The sequence below is a fragment of the Nesoenas mayeri genome (genome assembly GCF_963082525.1).
Source record: "Nesoenas mayeri genome assembly, chromosome: 8".
NCBI classification, from domain to species: domain Eukaryota; kingdom Metazoa; phylum Chordata; class Aves; order Columbiformes; family Columbidae; genus Nesoenas; species Nesoenas mayeri.
In genome coordinates, this window is record NC_137554.1 from 26,160,698 (window position 1) to 26,176,721 (window position 16,024).

At 47.7% G+C, this 16,024-nt stretch overlaps 1 protein-coding gene across 2 annotated transcripts in view; it reads right to left on the reverse strand.

Moving 5' to 3' along the window:
* Positions 1–1,066: 1,066 nt before the first annotated feature.
* Positions 1,067–16,024, reverse strand: part of WLS (Wnt ligand secretion mediator) — a gene marked incomplete at both ends in the record, with an annotated part of 32,061 nt that continues 17,103 nt past the window's right edge. For both annotated transcript variants that reach the window (XM_080349127.1, XM_080349126.1), the window contains 10 exons: positions 1,067–1,176; positions 1,827–1,980; positions 3,641–3,724; positions 5,356–5,499; positions 6,279–6,342; positions 6,974–7,071; positions 7,237–7,405; positions 7,794–7,930; positions 9,699–9,860; positions 10,863–10,987. In XM_080349127.1, the coding sequence (XP_080205253.1) occupies positions 1,067–1,176; positions 1,827–1,980; positions 3,641–3,724; positions 5,356–5,499; positions 6,279–6,342; positions 6,974–7,071; positions 7,237–7,405; positions 7,794–7,930; positions 9,699–9,860; positions 10,863–10,987 (1,247 nt within the window). The remainder of the gene's footprint in view (positions 1,177–1,826; positions 1,981–3,640; positions 3,725–5,355; positions 5,500–6,278; positions 6,343–6,973; positions 7,072–7,236; positions 7,406–7,793; positions 7,931–9,698; positions 9,861–10,862; positions 10,988–16,024) is intronic.

Here is a 16,024-nt window from a genome sequence, read left to right on the forward strand (position 1 = left end):
GGTCCAGTTTATGCCTCTATCCCATGTCAGTTCTCATTCCCCTCATGCTGCCAACAATCTCACAGTGTAGGGGCGAGCAACCTCATTGTCTGCTTTTGCTTCGAAAAGCACATTAGTGCCAGGACAAGCAGATGTTCTCAAACCTGATAATCCCTGGAAGGATCCAGCTCTGCCAAGCGTTCCCCATCCTGGCAATGCAAGGAGGAGTGGGACTGCCTGGTCACTGAGAACATGCTGTCCCTCCCGCGGCCTTTCTGCTCTCCCCACAGCATGTGGGCAGTGTGAAAATGAATGAGCCGTAACAAAAGGGTCAGACGGAGTAAGACAACAGGGAGAGAGAGCCAAAGGGGCTGAGAATAGGCAGGATCTGGCTGGGGCACCGCCGGGACCTCGGGACACGAGCATCCCTTTCCCCCGCAACGCGGCACCCAGATTTTTATTCCCCTACATTTAACATACAGCTGTAAAACACACTGACTAAGCACACTGCTGCTTTTACTAAAATCTTATATATTACAAACTGTCTACTCCCTTCCCCAGCTGTGCTTCATTCAAGCAACAGAGGTTTGCTGCAGGGCTGTATTAAAGACCTCAAACACGGTTCAATACAATTATAGATGGAATTAAATGATTTTACAATGAGGCGTTCCCATCTTAATTAACACCTTGCTTAAAGTTGCACACGAAAAACCAAGAAGTACTGAATATGTGCTCATGGACTGAGCTTCCTGCACCACCTTCATGCACAGGCACACGGCAGCCAAAGAACCCTCCCCACACCAGCTCTGGCCCCTCCTGACCTCCCAATGGGCGACTTTGCAACCTTAATGCTTTTTTCTAGCAGGTTTTTACGTGCTTGAGTGTAACACAATATACATATCCCTCCCCCCCAGGAATAACTACACCATAGTAAAGAGTTTACAAACGTTCTGCTCGGCATCACCGCTCCATGACAATACTCGGGGTGCTGGAGGAGCAAGTGCAGTCGGCAAGGTCTCCTCCTGGGCAGCCTCGTGCTGTCCCCTGCTGTCACCCTGCGCTGGGTCCCGGCTGAGCCTCCTCCACGTCACTCCTGAGCCTCCTTGCGAGCCAGCTTGTAGACCTCAGTGGGGCCATCCACGTGGGTGATGGTGGTGGTCAGCTGCAGCTCTTCCCCACTGTTGACTCCCAGGTCACCTGAGAAACAAAAGTGACATCATCAGCTCAGGCTCACAATAGAATATTTGACAATCAGAAAGCAAAAGATCAGTTTTATTCCCTCCAGGCTTTCAGGAGCTACCCAAACCATGGATCACATAACTTTAAAGTAAAGCATTCATAGAAATGTTATCTAAATCCAAACATATTGGCAAAGGATGATTTCTGTGCTACTGAAGGCTATGGAATCCAACAGCTCTGCCATTCTCCACTTGCCCAGATTTCTATGTTTTCCTTTCCTTGTTCCTCCGTTCAAACTACACACTTACAGCTGGGCAATGCTAAAAAGTACAAGAAACACCTGGAAGGTTTAAAACAGCCTTGGCTAAATAGTCAAAGCTGTCTTAACCTAGTCATTAATTTAAAATGTCTGCTAAGAAAAACAAACCATCCTTTGCATAGCATTTCAAGGTTCTGAGCAACCTGAGCTGGTGAAGATGTCCCTGCTCATGGCAGGGGTGGCACTGGGGGAGCTGGGAAGGTCCTTCCAACCCAAACCGCCCTGTGATTCTATGATTCCATTCTATTAACATACAATTTGGGAGGAAAAAAAAAAGGCACAAAAGGTATCACCCACTTTGTACCACTTTCTTCCCACAACAGCCTCCAGCTCATTTAGAGGCATTTACCATTCGACTGGTCTTCCCCATAATTCTTGTGCGATGGTGCATACAGGAACATCAGGGCAAAGACGTAGAGGTTCCACATGCCGTAGATGCCGGTGAAGAAGGCGCTGTTCACCTGGATCGTGATGTCCCCCCACTTCCAGTGACCCTCGGTCACCTGCCAAGGAGAAAGCAGACACGCACGGGCCAGTCAGCAAGACCAAATTCTGTAAAAATACAGGAGTGATCCCCAAAGCACTAACTTAGAGTAAATCAATAAGAACAGCGTCAATTCAACAGGATGGAGTAAATGGAGAACAACAGATTCAGTGATGCCGTGAAGAAAGGCGAGGATTCTCCTCTTTAGTCTCGATCTCCAGGAAAAAATGGTCCTTACAAAATGATTGCACCAGGATTTCTTTAACTTTGATTTATCATTCTTAAACATGACAAAATCTCTCATCTTGTGCGATGTGTCGCTGCCGTAACTGATGTGTTCAGCAAAGACTGCCACATCAAGGGCAGTACCTAGGAGACAACTAGTTACATCTGAAAACATCAGACTTCTATAAATAGAGCTTTTACGGAAGGAAAACCAGCATGAATAATGCGAGGAGCTGATGTGCTGAATACCTGCTTGCTGCTTCTGCCTTACAAGAGGGCCAAGGCTGACAGCATCAGCCTTAGACATGCAGATATTTGTCAAGATTTACAAAAATATCATCAATATTAATATTACTTGAAGATAGCAGACAGATCGCACTGAAATGCCGGGTGTTCGGTAAAGAAAAAAACATAAAGGGGAAAGACAAAAGCTAAACTAGCTTATAAGGAATAGCTGAACAAGATAATTTGCTTTATGCCCATACACAGTGATGGTCATTTAATGGCCAGTGATGAAATGAATTGCCAAGTGACATTCCTCAAATCAGCGCTTCAGTCTAACAGATTTTTAAGAGCAAAGTCATCTGCTGCTGTATTTTGCATTGGGACTCAGCATGTATCCCAAAGCATAAGTGGTGCAGTGAGGGACAAACTGCTCCTGCACCCAAAATTCAGTAAGATTGGACTTGCGAGGCTGCACCCAGGGCTCTCCCAAAGCTATTAGCTGCCTCTGCTTAGGAACAACCAGAAATCACACATTTAAGTAGTGATATGAGCTCATTTATACAGAGATTGCATTGGGGCTCACAATAAATAGGTAAAGAGGCTGTTGGAAAGAGTAGCATTGCAAAGTCAGCCTAGGGAGGATTGAATTCTGTTATTTCTCTGTGGGTGGATAAAGCCACCGGATTTTTTCAACGTGAACAGAACATTTTCCTCTTGCTGAGTTCTCAGAAATGACTAAAGTGTGTTGGCTGATATTTCAAACAGCAGAGCCCCAAACCTCACCCTGAGCCAAAGGCCTTTGTTGAGGCTTCAGCCTGAACAATTTGATGGCAGTGCTTCAAATAAATGAAAACAACTTCTTGAAAAGCAACTTATTAGATAATCTGTTTATAATGGGCACGTCTTATCTGAACAGCAAGCTGTCAGTGGTGAGGGAACTGGAGGCTGATGTTCTCAGAGGGAGCTGAGTCTCATCAAATGGCCTCAAGCTGCGCCAGGGGAGGTTGAGGTTGGATCTTGGGAACAATTTCTTCCCCAAAGGGCTGTCGGGCATTAGAACAGGCTGCCCAGGGCAGTGGTGGAGTCACCATCCCTGGAGGGGTTGAACAGTCACAGAGACGAGGTTCTCAGGGACATGGGTCAGTGCCAGGGCTGGGAGAACAGGTGGACTTGATGATTCTGAGGGTCTGTTCCAATCAAAATTATTGTATGATTCTATGATCACTCACCTGGCTGACAATGAAGAAGATGACGGTCATCGCTGCACAAGCCAGGGTGATGAGCATCAGGAACTTGAACCTAAAAATCAGTCCCTGTTTAGACAGAAATGTCACTGGTCACACCAACAGAATCCACAAAACCCATTTGTTTTTTAGCATATACAGGACACAAGTATAAAAACAAAATTAAAGAAGAAAAAAAAAGGCAAAGGAAAAAAAGGGGCCAACCCACGAAACCCCAAAGCAAAACAACCTCCACCCACTCCTGCCCCGCGTCTGCGACATATTCTCCGCTCCCCACACATCTGCGTCTCTCCGGGATGCTGCAGCGGGGTGGGCACGTCTGGACAGCTCTGCCTTTCCATTGCATCTGTTTTTGGGACCGATTTACCACCAGATAACATGGCAGAGGAGGCAGGTCAGTGTCAGCCGTGGGTTTCAGCCTGATTGCTCACAGCTGTTGTAAACCCACCATCTGTAAGGCTCATGGGGCTAAGCAGGACAAGCCAGCGTGTCCACGGAGCGGGCACCGGTATCGGCTTCATCCTCACCTCCCCGCTCTGTCTGCAAAACGCAGCAATTCCCAGCGCTCGTCAAAATCACGCTGGCTATCACAGAAAAACGTACGTTATAAAACAAACTATAGCTCAAGCTCCCTTGGCTGGGAATCCGACTGCATACCATACTTGCTTTCACTAGTTTTACATTTTTACTTATAAATTCTTTTCAGTTTGTTTTGTTTTGTGTGTGTTGTTTTTTTTAACCTGTTTCTGGAATTTTGGTGGAAATGTCAGTGTCTGCGTAATGACTGTGCCACACTGTGACAACAAATGACTATTAATTTAACTCTTCCAGACCAGATTCACGCTTGCCAGATGTTTGTGTGAAGAGCACGGCCCCAGCAGCTCTGCAACACGAGCTGAAGTCCTGTGCCTGTTGCTAAAGTGAAACATGGAAAAAAGATGCTCAATATTTTGTTCACATTCTCTCAAGTGTGTTTTTCTAGTTTTTATGTGCATTCCTGATGGGTGATAATGCACTTGTTCAAGTCAGAAGTGACCATCACTTAACAGAACAACATTAGCAATAAATATTTACACATCCATGGAAACAACACTGGAAGCGAACTCCTCGTGTTTTGCAGCAGTTAAAGACAATTAGGACAGAAACGAGATAAAAAATCATGGGCTAAAAATGGGGATAATGGGCTGAACACATCACATTTTGATCCTAGCAGGACAGTTTCCCTTCTGCAACTCGGTTAGGAAGAGACAACCTATAAATCTGAATTCACAATATGGAAAAACAGGGTGGTCTTAGGAATACTTTCCATTAGAGACAATCATTAATAAGGAGAAACAGAGGCACAAGGAGGTGATGGGCGTACGCCCCCATAGTAATTTAAATGGTAATTTGGTCAATTTTCTTCTATCCTGCAATACTGTTCAGTAAGCTGGGAGATCACAACTACTGATCAGAAAGGAGAGGTTCCTTATATACCCTCCTGGCAGTTTAAAATAATTCAGAGGGACTAAAAACCCAGTAAAGAAACTTCATAACAGTCAAATAAAGAATCTTGAGGCGATCCGAGCAACACAAGAAAGCCAATAAAAATCAGATGTCCCAATTCAGGACCATATGGATAGAGAAGGTCTCAATATAGACTTTAACGTCAAAAATGCATTTTAAAAATACAGAATCTGTGCAGTGAGGAGGGACGTTACCTCGTAATGAAGGCGGCGAGCCTTGCTCATGGCTGGGAGGCTTGACTGCTTCCCACTGATGTTTCTGAACACTTGGAAGACCATAAAACACAAGAAGAGAAAATAGAGACACAGGCAGATTCCTGCGACGATAATAAAGGCCATCTGGGCAGCGTAGGTTAAGAAACAAATAGTATGAGCTAAACAGAAATAAAAGCAAACATTATCCAGGCAATTCACATATTTTAATATTGTCTTAAAGATTATAATTAAACTTGTAGCGGGCAGCGATAGCTCAGGACGGCAGTCTGCCCGCAAGCTCGGCACAGCACTGAGGAGGGACAACCCACCAAAATGCCTGCTCCTCCGAAATCTGCTGGAATTTGGGAAGACATTGCCAACCAGCACAGTCTCCAGGGAGGCTCCTGCACTGGAGCTGGATGCTGCTGAAGGGGAAATAATCGCATTAGTTGGGATTACCGGGCTGAGATAAGCTAATGGCAGTGAAAGCAAGACCTGCCAGTGAGACCTGAACCAGCAATTCATGGAAACGCCTCAGCAATGTGTCCCCAAGTGATGGCAGCGAACGGAGAGTCCTGGAGCAGATGCCATTGAAGTGGGCCCAAGGGAGAAAGTTAAGTGGGTGCTGATGGGACAGCACGGGCTCTGGGGCTACGGTGATGACACCCAGGACCTAAATCCCTCACGCTTTCCCCCAAATCTCAGTCATCTTGTACAGAGGTTCAGTTCTCCAGTGACTTCCCAAGCACAGTCCCCAGCTCCAAACTGTCAGTGCTCCTTCTTCCAAATGACACCAGCACATCTCCCACAACACCTAAGCACCCCTCACAGCCCTTATGTGCCCAAAGGAGGATGGTTCCCCACACCCTCCAGGTGTCTGCCAGGAGAAGTCGCCTCCTGCCCGGAGCCGTGTGGAAGGATACGGCCAGCTCCGTGCCAACTTCGGTGGTCCAGATGCTGTAGAAGGGGTTCTTCAGCTGCACCCCCCTGCAAAGAAGAAAGAAAACACCCAGCTGCATAGAAACCAAGGGGCTCAGAGAATCACAAACACTTTGGGTTGAAGGGACCTTCCTGGCTCCCCCAGTGCCACCCCTGCCATGAGCAGGGACATCTTCACCAGCTCAGGTTGCTCAGAGCCCCGTCCAGCCTGGCCTGGGATGTCTCCAGGGATGGGGCCTCCACCACCTCTCTGGGCACCCTGGGCCAGGCTCTCATCACCCTCAGGGGCAACAATTTCTTCCTCATGTCCAGCCTGAACCTCCCTCTCTTAGTTTAAAACCATCACCCCTTGTCCTATCCCAACAGGCCCTGCTAAAAGTCTGTCCCCATCTTTCTTATCAGTCCCTTGTAAGCATGGAGAGAATGCACTAGGAGAGCCCACATCTGCTCTGCAGCCTAGGAAGAGCTGCTTCCCTGTTCAAGCAAGGAGGAGATAACGTGGGACATGTTTATTTACACCCTGTGAGACAAGATGCTGCTGTGAGATGCTCCACGGCACTGACAGGAGCTTCTCCTCACTTCATGAGATGGGGCATCCAGCCATGGGGGTTAACCTGCCGGTCCCCATGGTGGGAGGTGGCCGGGGACAGCTGGCCCTGGGGAGCAGCACTGCACCTACCTCTCACACATGTCAAAGATGAAGAGGCAGAAGGAGCCAACAGCTATGGGTCCAACCTGCTTCCAGTACCCCGAGAGACGATTCCGCTCGTTCTGATCCTAATCGGAGGGTCAAGAGATGGGGAGGAGGAGAAAAAGGAAAAGCAAGCTACAGTGAAGTCCTCTCACCCGGAGCAAGTCCCCACAACATTGTTTCCAACACTCAGTATGTACAAAGAAGTTGATGGTGGGGCTGGAAACCACCTTTTCTTCTGTCATACCCACCATCATGTGCTCTCCACAGAAGATGATCCAAAATGACAGAAGCATGGCATAGAAGATGCCTTGTCGAATATCTCCAAAGAGCAACATCCAAGTCCAGTCAAATCCGATGGAAAACCACTCCACGGGGATGTTAATGAATGTCATGGAAATTCCCAGAGCAAAGATGACCCTGGAGAGGCAGAAACACCATTTCTTTCCACTTTGCAAGGCCAGGACACAGAGCCCCAGAAGCCAAAGCTGTGCATGAAGAACAACAGAAGAAAATTCAGCAGCATTTGGGCAGTGGCAGTGGTGTGTCACCTCCTGGCAGCAAACCCTCTGGGCCTGAGACCCTCTGAGCAGCTACAGCCAAATGCAGCTGCTTGTTCCCTGGGGGTTTAATAGAAAAGAGAAGCTATGGGGGTCTCCTGCTCCCAGTGTGCCTGGGAGCAGGAAGGGGACAGAGAAGAGACACTCCTGTCTTCCCAAACACAAGCTCTGCCAGGGAGCAGTGACCACATTGGTCAAGGTCCTCTTGCCTGAGGGTCACCTTGGCCAGCACATGAGCCCCCACTCACTTCTCCAGCAGGACAGGAGCGCGTGTCATCAGCGTGATCCGTCTCCAGTACCAGATCATGATAATCAAAATGCTGGGGGTGAGGAAGGTCTTCATGGCAAACCACACTTTTGTAAAGCCTCCATTTTGATGGATGCCCTATGGAAAACCAAGGTGGAATGTAACTGCTGTGCAGGTTTAACATCGTTAATCTGTGCTGCTTCTTACAGGAAAGACACGTATGTGGCATTACATACAAGCACATAGAATCATAGAACAGTTTGTGTTGAAGGGCCCTTCCCAGCTCCCCCAGTGCCACCCCTGCCATGAGCAGGGACATCTTCACCAGCTCAGGTTGCTCAGAGCCCCGTCCAGCCTGGCCTGGGATGTCTCCAGGGATGGTTCATCCACCACCTCTCTGGCCAACCTGGGACAGGCTCTCACCACCCTCAGGGGCAACAATTTCTTCGCTATGTCTGGCATCAATCTCCCTCCTTTAGTTTGAAACCATCACCCCTTGTCCTACCACAACAGGCCCCACTAAAAGTCTGTCCCCATCTTTCTTATCAGCCCCTTTTAAGTACAAAAAGGTGCAATAAGGTCTCCCCAGAGCTTCTTTTCTTGAGGCTGAACACCCCAACTCTCCCAGCCTGTCCCACAGAAGAGCTGTTCCAGCCTTGGATCATTTTTGCAGGTGCAACTAGTCTTTGAAAGACACTGTTGGCCCAACATAAGAAAGGGAGCAGGTGCCTACTCAGCACTCAGGCCCCAGCTTCAAATATCCTGCAAAGAAATGCCAAGACACACAGCTTCCCCTGCAAGGTGGAGACCAGTCGAGAGTGGAGAACTGTGACACAGCATGGAAAAAACTGGCAGAATTGCTCTCAGACAAGTAACAAGATACTCCTGAAGTGAAGTCATCAGTGGTGGGAAACACATCAGCCAGATGAACGCATTTCTCCAGACACAGGCCCTCCCACCGCCGTCTGCAGCCACCGCAGCCGGCTGGCTCACTGCTCCTGTCCCGAGGGATGGTGGTGGGAGGTTCTCCAGCTGGGAGCACCCATGGCCACCAAACCTCAAGGGAGGGCAGGAGCAGGGACAGCTGACAGCCCCCCAAACATCTGTGCGGCCATGGCCAGCTGCAAGACAGACCAGCTCCCCCGCAAACCCTGCTGTTCTGTTCCTCCTGAGCTCCCATCGCGAGAGGCTTCATCAAGTGGAGGACTCCGGGGGGTTCAGCCTGGAGAACAGGAGCTGAGGGGAGACCTCCTGATCTCTGAACTGCCTGAAAGGAGCTTGGAGCCGGGGGTGTCGGGCTCTGCTCCCCAGGAACAAGCGCCAGGACCAGAGGAAATGGCCTCAAGTTGCGCCAGGAGAAGTTGAGGTTGGATCTTGGAACAATTTCTTCCCCAAAGGGCTGTCGGGCATTGGAACAGGCTGCCCAGGGCGGTGGTGGAGTCACCATCCCTGGAGGGGTTGGACAGACAGAGATGAGACTCTTAGGGACATGGGGTAGTGCCAGGGGTGGGCTAAGGGTTGGACTTGATGACCTTGAGGGCCTCTTCCAATCAAAATGATGCTGTGACCTTGCACCCCAGCTAGGATGTGGTGGGGAAGACACGGGGAGGGGTCTCGGAGCTGTGGGAAGAGCCCAACACTCCAGAGGTGACACTGTGTGAGGCCTGGGGAGGGCTCCTCAGAAGGGAGCTGTGGACGAGGGCATCCCTGGAGAAGACAGAAAGGCAATTTGCAGGCAGGAGCCATCTGCGACGGAGAGAAGGACAAGTGCTGTGGATCTAAGAGGAAATGAAGAAAAAAGCTGCAGCAGCCCCAGGGGAGATGCCCTTGCCAGCCACAGCACCGTGGGGCACAGCCGCTCTGCCAGGGGCTGGCAAGGACAGACAGCAGACAGACGGACACTCACCACAAGGCGGATATCCTTGATTTCCCCAATGCCCACGTTGATGCCCTTCCTCTCGTTCACGGGCAGGCGGATGTTGATGAGGTAGTATTTGTGGGCCACGCTGCCGATCTCCATGAAGGGAAGGAAGTCACAGTCATAGTGACGGCCTTCAGACTCCAGAGTCTGCAGAAAGGGCACAGAACAGCAACACGGGACATTTTTGGTCACGTTTTTGATTGTTTGGAGTCACTGAGTCAATAGCATTTGATCTCAAACAGGTTCACATCTCCAGCTCTTGAATATACTTCAAGCCACAGGAGCCTTCTGAGATTAAAGGCTATTCTGGGATCCAAGGTTCCTCCCTCAGCAAGAACAGCTTGAGCCAAAACAAAATACGCACTCCAGTCACACATGCCTTGGTTTGGAGTTTCTTAAGCCCCGTTTTACCAGCAATACTCCCCTCTGCACCTATTACGTATTTATTACGCATACGTGGCTGTATGGAAGAGTATAGGTGCTACCAGAAATGTAAGTGGATTGCTGAAAGGGATGTGAAGTGGGAAGACAGGACATGGAGCTTAAAAACATGGCATGGTCAAAAGACACCAAATTAATTTAAGCACATGAATTGTTCTGCAGCACAAAAAGAAACATCTTTATTTAAAGAAGATGCTCTGTTCTCAAGTGCTAGCTGTGTGCTCTGCCCCCAAGCTTTATAGCCTGAGGCACTAAGAAGTTATTTTAAGAAGCTCTTGCCCCACCTCTCTAGGTTCTCTGAGTGCTGCAGTGTCCCTGGTGGGATTTTCCTCACCATTCCTGAAGAACAAGGTTTTGTCCATCATAAAAGCATGAGATGGAAGGTTCCAAGCTCCCTAGGATGGTTTGGGTTATACAGATCTCAAAGCATTTGAGTTCCAGACAACACCTCTGCGACACCTCACATCTTGTTCTTCCTTATGGTTTCAAGCCTGTCTCCGACTTCATCCCCTTCTATCACCGAACAGAACCAATTGCATACAGAGTTCATCAGATTTTGAAAGACTTTGAGTCAAGAAAAAGCTGACATGTCTGAAAGTTATGATTGAACAACTCAAAGGTTCTAAAAAGCACTATGAAGGAAAGGAAGACAACAACTCCCACCACCATCCCACATCTCCCACCTCCAGCGCCATCAGAACCCCTTACTTTTGGTGAGCCAAAGGTGCATTTCAGCTTCCTGATCTCTATTGCATGGGCTATTTCTTCCCAATCATCAGACATGTCATCACGATACGCTAATGACACATCCAGGGTAATTTCTGCGTTTTCTTCTGCAAGAGCAAGAAGACATCAGGCTTGTTAGAGGAAAATGGTGCAGAACATCAGAAGAGCCTCTCAATTTTGAGAGGACCTCTGAGAGGCACACAGCTATGAGGGGAATGGAACATTCTGCATTCCAAACAATACAGATCAAATTACCTTGTCCCAAACATTTATCTCCTCTCTAGTAAAAAAGAAAGACTTTTTACTCGTCATAAAGGTCTGAAATCCTTTTAACACATGACTTACAGCTTGTGTTAGGGTTGTGGGTGAAAACCATTATTTATTCATATAGCATTAGAAACAATAATTCATCTAAAACTGGAACCCAGACAGCAGCAGAGACAGACAGAAAACCAAAAAGCAACTGAGCAACCTCTTCATGGTGGGTTGGCCGAGGGACAAGACAATGGGCTTGTAGTCGGACCTTCTGCAGGTAACACAAGGCTGTGCAACGGGTTCTTCTGCTTCAGGAAATATCTATAGTGCATCATAGGATTTGCTTTCAATTGACATTGAAATAGCATTTAGTTACAGAAAACCACAAAAAAGATGAAACACACAACTGCATATGGTTAGGTGAACTGTATAACGGAAAGACTGTGCCACTAATAGTACATTTTGTTCATTTAGACATGATGGCAGAATTCATCTATCAAGGTAACTTCAGGTTTCTTCTGATTGTAGGCTCACCATCCATAAACACTGGAGCCAAACAACTTGAATAAAAGGTCTAGAATACAGCCCTTAACAATAATATTTTCTACTAAAGAGATTTTAAACGAAAGAAACAAAAAGGGAGAAGTCAAAACGCATCACCAAAAGTCCGCATCACTTCACAACTGCCCACAGCTCAGATCATCTGCTCTGAAAAGATAAGCCAGGGTTCCCAGAGGAATGAGAAAACACTACACAAAGTTCCTTTACAGGAAAACAAAACAAAACAACAACAAATAAAAGAAGTTTAGTTATGCTGGCCTTGCTGGAAAAGGGGATCACAAAATCATAGAAAGGTTTGGGTTGGAAGGGACATTAAAGATCACCCAGTTCCAACCCCCTGTCCTGGGCAGGGACACCTTCCACCAGACCAGGTTGCTCAGAGCCCCATCCAGCCTGGCCTTGAACACTGTCAGGATGGCCTAGAACCTCAGCAATGAGGATGAAGTTGATGTTTTCTACATGTATTTTTTTAACTTAAGTCATTCTACACCAGACTTTAAGCCCTCCCCTCCACATACATGCCCCCCAGCAGCACTGACTTGCTCTGTCTATACAGATGCACCAGCCTGCACATCAGCAAACGCACACACAGTTTATATGCCCAGGTAAGGTCACATCAAATTTAAGTGGAAAAAGTCAGTTCCTCCTCTCCTGGACGTGTTTGCAGTTGGAATACTGGGTGTAACCGCTTCTAAACCTGCTCTTGCTAGGGTATTGCCAAGAGGTGATCACCGCAAGAAGGAGATGGGCTAGAACAGGCTTGAGGTGCCAGAACTGAGCAAGTTCATGAAATCCAGAGCTACAGCTGAAGCCTGCCAAGCAGCAACACATAAACATGGTTTAAAAACCTGGGGCAAGTCTGTACCAGCAATACCAGGTGTAAAATCCTCCTGTTTACCACACACAGCTCCCGGAGAAGGCTCTGAAAGGAGAACACATTCTGCTATGAGCATGTGCATATTACAACCCAGCCTCTTGTCAGAGACCTCCAAACTCTGAGAGCCACAGCTGCTGGAAAAGGGTTGGAAGATGGCAGTAGAATCACCTGCCATGGAGGGGTGTTAGAAGCCAGCTACAGAACCACCTGCCATGGGGAAGCACTGGAAGATGAAGCATTGGAAGGTGGCTATGGAACCACCCACCATGGGGAAGCATTGGAAAATGAAGTGTTGGAAGATGGTTACAGAACCATATGTACCAACAGGAAAATGGTGCCCTCCCACTGCAAAGAGCTGCTGCTTGCGAGCTCCCTGGAAGACCATCATGGCACAGCCCTGAGCCCAGGAGGCCAGAAGTGCCGCTGCAGATGGAAGCTGACACACACAGATTCCATAAGAGCTGTGTCATGGCAGACACCGTACATGCTCCGTCCTGCACGGCTGCGGAAGGCGGACACGATGCCAACACCCACAGCTTTCCACCAGGAGCTTTCCGTGTGAAAACGGGGCTCGCCCGCCCTGGCCGCAGCAGCCATGCACAGGAATGGGCTGCAAAGACATCAATATCAATGAGTTCAGCTCCGAAAAAAATCTGGTCTTCATAATTCTGAAAGGAGGCTGTTTAGACACGTAAGCGTGAGTCTTTCAAGCACTGTGTGTCCCATATATCTGTCATCTTTTCAGCTATATTTCTGTTGGGATTATGCGGTGGCTCACTCATCCAAAACGATAGGAAGGGGCGGGGATGGGATATGTGGTTTAGACCTGCTATTTATACAGCATTTGGAGGTGGCTCTGTTATGCATCTGATGTGGATGCATCAAGATTTTTCTGAGTATTTTTTTTTTCTCCATACATGATCCACACCATCCAGATTGCTATCAAGTTCCTTTCCGCAGCAGCCATCAGTTGGGTTTTCATGAAACATGAATTTGCCATCTCAGATCCGCTATTTAGAAGACCAGCAAAACAGATAAATGGGAACATAAGGTTAAGCTTGGCCCGCCTAAAAAGAACTACAAACTTCATTTCAGAAGCCATAAAACCAAACTGGAATGCTTGGGATTAAATCCAACAAAAACAGCTTTCAGCATTTCATCTTTCTCATCCAAATGTTGCTGCTGCCCTCAAGTATGAAAACCAGAAGGCAGGAGGTATCATGCTCGTGTGTGCCTTTCCAGACCCACGGATTAGAATCTCCCAAAATGTCAGATGGAGAACAGGCAATTTGGGGCTGTGCTTTTTGTGCACAGCATTAACACTGAATACCCTGAACACCCCCGGCAGGCTGCGTGCCCGGGCAGGTATATACACAGAAAAGAGGGAGAGGAGCCGCAGCTGATGTTCCACCACGCTTGGCTTCAAGATAAAAGAAAGGTGCTGTAAAACAGTGTTATTTGCCATCAAAACAGCAGATGGGAGGAGTGAGCAGGAGGCAAGAGACTGACAGTCAAGCCAGTTTTTGCTTCTGGAAGTGCTAAGAGTATTTCAATTATTCAAGGCTGAGGCACAGCAGAAGAGGATGAATACACGCAAGGAAGGAAAAAACTACTGCAAACGCGTGCTTAGCCTCCCAGATGCCAATATGTTTGAGGAAAGCAAATTATTTGGCTCCTCCACACATGTTAATCAAGATTCTCCAGAATTTCCCAACAATAAAAGGTAGAAACAGGTACATCAAAATCTGTCTTATTCAATAGCAAGAGATGACATTGCTCATGCCAGGAAACTTCATCTCACAAGGACCATGTCAGAGCATCTCTTCATGGCACACTCCAGATCAACCTTGCCTTCACAGATCTTGTAAATAACGTCCAGATAATTTGCAGCCTGGTAAATGACTTCTGATATTAGCTCAAGCACTGGGTGACAACCGCACTTGTGTCACAGGATTATGCTATAAACCCCACAGAAATAAGACCAGTTCCCTTAGACGATGATGCATTCCATGGATAACTAACAAGAAGGAGATGCTCCTGCTCGGGTTCCCAGCTCAGAGCTTTGTCTCCATTCCCAGGGCTGTGAGATGCAGGTCAGAGCCATGACCCCCACAACGAGGGGCTCCCCACTACCCTCTGAGCACCCCCAATACATTTTCTCACATTGGCATTTTACTGCCAGATGCTCACTGCCCAAGATCTTTTCCATTATTTAGTTTGCACTGTAATATTAGCAGAATATATCACCACTCATATTAAAATAATCTAAAAATAGAGAAGTTGTCTCAGAAGACGGCTCTATGCCAGCTGCATACTAATACCGCTGTCTGGGAAGGAGTGCATGCAAACAGAAGAAACGCTACAGTTATTTGCATTACACTTCCAGCTCTCTAAAATTACAAAACCTAACATAGGATTAATTTGAACAGAAGTCTGCAGTGCTCAGCCATGCACAATTGCTTTCCAACTGTAAGGAAAACAGTTGTTCTTACTCACTGACATTTTAAGCCCACTAGACAGAGAAGAAAAGCTGTCTTTTTTTAAATGAAAATTTATAAAGGCCTCTCCACACTGTTACACCATCTGATAAATCAAGGTGTCACTATCCACTGCCCAGCACAGCTGTCACTTTGTGCTCCTCAGGGACATTGCATTCCTAGGTGTCAATTCAATATTGTACAATTTGAGGTTTAATCTTCTCCAAGGTGAAAAAGAGGCAGGAAAGCCAAGAGCTCAGCTCTGGGGGCTCCTGAAGCTGGTGGCAGTCAGCGATGAAGCAGGACCCTGCTCCACGCAAGGACAGACATGGAATTATTTCTTGGCACATAGAAGGTCGTGCTGCAAAGCAGCTCAGAGAGGGACTGATGTTCCCTGTTAAGAACACTACAGCTTGTCAATGCAAATGGCCCAGGCCAGTGTCAGCAGACCACTCCAAAAAATAAATCGGAAAAAGAGATGAATCCCCTTGAAGATCACAGCACATCCTCCCACCCTTCTGCAAGGTGTCCCACCCATGAGGGCTCAGCCAGTGACGTGTGCCAACAAACAACAACTAAAGCAAAGCAGGACTGAATTTTTAAAGTTAATCTGATGTGCATGGAACAGAGACAACCACTTAACCTGCTGAGGAAAGGGGACTTACACACAAATCCCCATGGGGATGACCGCAGCCTGGGAAGGAGAGGTGGCTTCAGGAGCAGGGACTATCCTTCTGAGGGCAGACACTGTTTTGGAGGATGGTCCTTGATGAACTGAACAGCCTTTATCCCTCTCCTGAAAGCACCCAGTGTTCCTCAAATCCAGCAAGGCCAAGCAGACCTAATTGCACAGGAATGGAGTGACACTTTGGCTTCAAAAGAAGCTTTTGTGCACAGGAGATTTCTTATGGCTGGAAACCAAGAGATGGCTGCTGGTCCCCCAGGATGCTGCCGCAGGGATGGACAGTGGGGAC